This window comes from Engraulis encrasicolus, chromosome 15, assembly GCF_034702125.1.
Source record: "Engraulis encrasicolus isolate BLACKSEA-1 chromosome 15, IST_EnEncr_1.0, whole genome shotgun sequence".
NCBI lineage: Eukaryota > Metazoa > Chordata > Actinopteri > Clupeiformes > Engraulidae > Engraulis > Engraulis encrasicolus.
In genome coordinates this window covers 15,806,661-15,811,660 of record NC_085871.1, presented here as the reverse complement: position 1 = coordinate 15,811,660, position 5,000 = coordinate 15,806,661, and the positions used below count along the sequence as shown (strand labels likewise).

Genomic DNA, 5,000 nt, shown 5'->3' with positions numbered 1-5,000 from the left:
ATCTATCTATCTATCTATCTATCTATCTATCTATCTATCTATCTATCTATCTATCTATCTATCTATCTATCTATCTATCTATCTAGCTCTCTCTGTCTCTCCATTTTTGCCTCTCTCTCTCTCTCTCTCTCTCTCTCTCTCTCTCTCTCTCTCTGCCTCTCTCTCTCTCTCTCTGCCTCACTCTGCCTCACTCTGTCTTTCTCTGGCCCACTCTCTCTCCTCTAATCTTTATCTGGCCTTCATATCTGTCTTTTTTCTCTCTGCCAGACTGTCACTTTTTATTCAAATCAAATCAAATCAAATCAAATAAAATGGTGCTTTATTGGCATAAATGAGGAAATCACTGTTGCCAAAGCAAGGTACATATATGAGGAAAAATAAAATACATACATTGGCTAATAGTAATAATCTTGGTTCTAAATTAACTTTTCATCACCAGCCAAACTGACTAGTAGATGTTTATCTTACTAGCCAAAAACACACTCACTAATGGGTCAAAGTGGCTAGAAGGTTGTTCTCTTTTACCAGCCAAACTAAAATTTCACCAGCATTTGGCCAGTTGGCTGGAGTTAATTTATAGCCCTGGTAATAATAATTGACATAATAATAATAATAATAAAAAAATAATTGTATGTATTGTATATTCTGTCTCTGCTAAATTCAACTAGTATGAAGGGGTCTGACTGTTTTGCGTGGCCAGGAACTGGCCAGTTCTCAGTGTGAAGTACATTCTGATTGTCTTACTATCCTACTGACTTTTCTCCTAGTCTCTCTGTCCACCTCTCTCTCTCTCTCTCTTTCTCTCTCTCTCTCTCTCTCTCTCTCTCTCTCTCTCTCTCTCTCTCCCCTCCCTCTCCCTCTCCCTCTCCCTCTCTCTCTCTCTCTCTCTCTCTCTCTCTCTCTCTCTCTCTCTCTCTCTCTCTCTCTCTCTCTCTCTCTCTCTCTGCTCCCCTCCTGGTCATGGTTCCACTTTCTCTCTTCTTTTTGTGCTCCCATTTTCTCCTACATTTGTCTTTTTTCCTCTCCTCCTCCTCCCTCTCTCTTTATCTCTCTTCCCTTACTAATAAGATAATTGAAAGCTGAGAGGAGCATGTAGAGTAGCTGTACTGCAGCTTCCACACATCAAGGAAAAAGGGAAAAGGAAAAATGAGAGGCCTGTCGACACTAGGGAAAAGGAAGCTCTCTGTTATCTCTACGTTTCTCTCCCTCTCTCTCTCTCTCTCTCTCTCTCTGCCTCTCCTTCTCTCTCTCCTTCTCTCTCTCTGCCTCTCCTTCTCTCTCTCCTTCTCTCTCTCTTTTTTTCTTCGGTCTCTCTTTATTGCTGCATTCCATCCATCGATATCTCTCTCTAAGATCTCCTCCTGTGGGATGTTGGAATTGTCTTCTCTGTTGTTTCTGTCTCTTTTTGTTGTTGTCTTTCATGTCGTCTCTTTGTTCAATCTGCTTCTTATCTGTGACGGCTCTTATTGGTTTTATCTTGGCTACTGCTCTGTCCCAGTCTCTTCTCTCTCTCTCTCTCGCTCTCTCCTCTCTCTGTCTCTCTCTCTCTCTCTCTCTCTCTCTCTCTCTCTCTCTCTCTCTCTCTCTCTCTCTCTCTCTCTCCCATTCTTAATCATTGTTTTCTCTACCACCCCACATGTATCAGTAGTACTCTCTCTTTCTGTATTATCTGTTTCCATTCTCCCTGTAATCACCCTCTCTTTCTCTGTCTCTTGTTTGAGATCTCTCGACAAGACAGGGTTGAAGACTCATCACTACGTGTGTGTGTGTGTTGCTCTTGTAGACTCATCCGTACGTGTGTGTGTTGCTCTTATAGACTCATCAGTACGTGTTTGGGGTGCGATTCTGAAATGTTAGCATGGTTTGACCGTTTCTACTTACTTCAAGCCAAAATGCGTGTATTTCTCGAAGCCCAGAGAAGTATGGCTACTTTCCTGAGTCCACACGGATACTTACTTTCTCCTCTCTACAGTGCATGAGCATGGAAGCAACCAGAAAACGAGGAATAGCCCTTCTGATTGGATGACACAGCCTTCTGTTTTTGCTGAGTCATGTCTCAGCTGTTTCCTCCACGAACACACCTTGTAATTTCTTTGTGAAAAAACACGGCTTTGGCATTAGAATCTGACACCGTCCGCACCAATAATGCAGTGTTATCTGCATGCCGATTGGATTTCGTTTCATTCCGAGGTGTAATTTGTAAAATATTTGAATAATAAAGTAGTTGTTCCTCCCGGAAATTCACCCGTTGAAGTGTCAAGTGCGTAAAAAAATTCGGCACAAATTTCATTACGTAGCCTAGTCCCAGTGGTATTCATGCTTGCATCCCAATGGGAAAACAGGAGCCACGCAGGTTCGAATCCACATGGTTGCAGTGCCAAAATTATGGAAAAATAGATAATTTATTTTGTGCATTACCAACACACACGTGCAGCCAAGGGAAAATGTGTTACACTGTAGGGCACAAAACACGATTTCACGAGTTCTTGTCAACATGCTGCATAGTGGATTCGAACCCGCGTGGCTCGCGTCTTCCCATTGACAGGCAAGCGTGAATACCATTAGACTATGAAATGAAATTCGTCCCACAATTTTTTTGAGTAGTTGACACTTAAACCAGTGAATTTCCGGGAGTAACCAATACTTTCTAATCCAAATATCTCACAAATTACACCTCGAAATGAAACGAAATTCAATTGGTATACAGCTAAAAGTATATTATTAGTGTGGGATTCATCAGATTCCAAGGATATGACATATTTTTTTCACGAACAAATGACATGACGTGAATTTGTGTTCTGAACACTCTCGCAGCTGTATCATGACTTTGTGTGCATGTCGGTTGATTTTCAGTGCTTTTGCACCACAGGATTAACCCATTGATGCCTGATGTTTCGTTAAGCAACATTGGCCCTGGCGCCTGGAGCTGCATTACGCAACATTCTGGCTAATTTGAGACAACTTTATTAAAAATCTCTGTTAGTTTGAGATGAATGAACACATTCTAATGAAAGATGAGGGTCTTAGCGTTTAAATGCAATTTAGTGCATATTTTTATGTGCTTCAGAAGCTGAGATATTTAGGTTTTTATAGGCTGAGAGCAGCTTTCCTTAAAAAGGGTTCAGTTCTGTGTTGCTGTTGTAGACTCTCATCACTACGTGTGTGTGTTTCTCTTTTAGACTCATCAGTACGTGTCTGTGTTGCTCTTATAGACTCAACACTACGTGTGTGTTGCTCTTGTAGACTCATCACTACGTGTGTGTGTGTTGCTCTTATAGACTCTCATCCGTACGTGTCGACGCTGGTGTGCCTCTTCTTCCTGTCCCTGACTCCGCTGTGGATCGTCATCTCCTCCAAGCACCCGGCCAGCCGCACGCTCCTCTACTCCGGCTGGGAGCCCGTCATCACCGCCATGATCATCAGCAGGTACTCTACACACACACACACACACACACACACACACACGCTAGCACACACACGCAAACATATGCACGCACACACACACACACACACGCTAGCACACACACGCAAACATATGCACGCACACACACACACACGCTAACATACACACGCTAACATACACACGCTAACATACACACACACACAGACACACACACACACACACACACACACACACACACACACACACACACACACTAACATACACACACACACACACACACACACACACGCTAACATACACACGCTAACATACACACACACACACACACACACACACACACACACACACACACACACACACACACACACACACACGCTAACATATATACACACACACACACAGACAAACACACAGACAAACATATGCACACACACAATAACGCACACGCTGACATAAGCACACACACACACACACACACACGCGCAGATGCACGCACGCACGCACACTTTATGAATTTAGCTTCCCCAATACCTAAATACAGTTTGCGCCCATAAAAAAAAAGTGTTGGATTTTAAGAGTAGTCATTTAGGCTACCGCAATCAAGGCAAGTGCATCCACGCAGCCATTTAAGTAGAGAAGAACAGACAAAAGAAAAACAGCTGCTTTTTGGCTTCAAGAGATCTGGCATTTGACTTTTAAACTCACTGCTCTCACTGATCACTAAAAATGGGTATGACTTTAAGTACAGTGTTCCCAAAGTGGCAGTAATGCAATAACAGAATAACACATAACAGACAGGTTGTGTGTGTGTGTGTGTGTGTGTCTGTGTCTGTGTCTGTGTCTGTGTCTGTGTGTGTCTGTGTTTGTTTATGAACTATGTTGTCCCTTATCTAACACTGTGACGTTTTCTCTCTCTCTCTCTCTCTCTCTCTCTCTCTCTCTCTCTCTCTCTCTCTCTCTCTCTCTCTCTCTCTCTCTCTCTCATTCTCTCTCTCCCTCTCTCCCTCCCTTGTAACCATTCCTTGTGCCTATATAAGGCTGGTAAAGTAGAGCCTGTGTGAGTGGCTGAGGGTAAGATTAGGGAATACCTCCTCGACTGTGACTCACTGTTAGTCATCTACACTGGGCCTTAAATGCAGCCCCAACACACACACACACACACACACACACACACACACACACACACACACACACACACACACACACACACACACACACACACACACACACACACACACACACACACACACAGAGATGAGAGGAGCTGAGACCACCGTCTCCAGTTCCATGACACAGAGCTAATAGGAATGCACTGAGGAAGACTTTCCCCATCACTCATTACCCATGTATGGAAACACACACACACACACACACACACACACACACACACACACACACACACACACACACACACACACACACACACACACACACACACACACACACACACACACACACACACACACACACACACAGAGGCTTAGTCATGTTGTAATGCACCATGTGTTTTTCTCCTCAGCATCGGTGGCCTTATCCTGGACAAGACGGTGTCTGATCCCAACCTGGCGGGAATCGTAGTCTACACGCCTGTCATCAA

General features: G+C 43.7%; 1 protein-coding gene across 3 annotated transcripts in view; it reads left to right on the top strand.

Moving 5' to 3' along the window:
• Window positions 1-5,000, top strand: part of slc41a2b (solute carrier family 41 member 2b) — a 63,147-nt gene that overhangs the window by 25,991 nt on the left and 32,156 nt on the right. For all 3 annotated transcript variants that reach the window (XM_063217129.1, XM_063217127.1, XM_063217128.1), the window contains exons 8-9: window positions 3,279-3,426; window positions 4,923-5,000. The exon at window positions 4,923-5,000 is cut by the window's right edge and continues 2 nt beyond it. In XM_063217129.1, coding sequence (XP_063073199.1) covers window positions 3,279-3,426; window positions 4,923-5,000 — 226 coding nt within the window. The remainder of the gene's footprint in view (window positions 1-3,278; window positions 3,427-4,922) is intronic.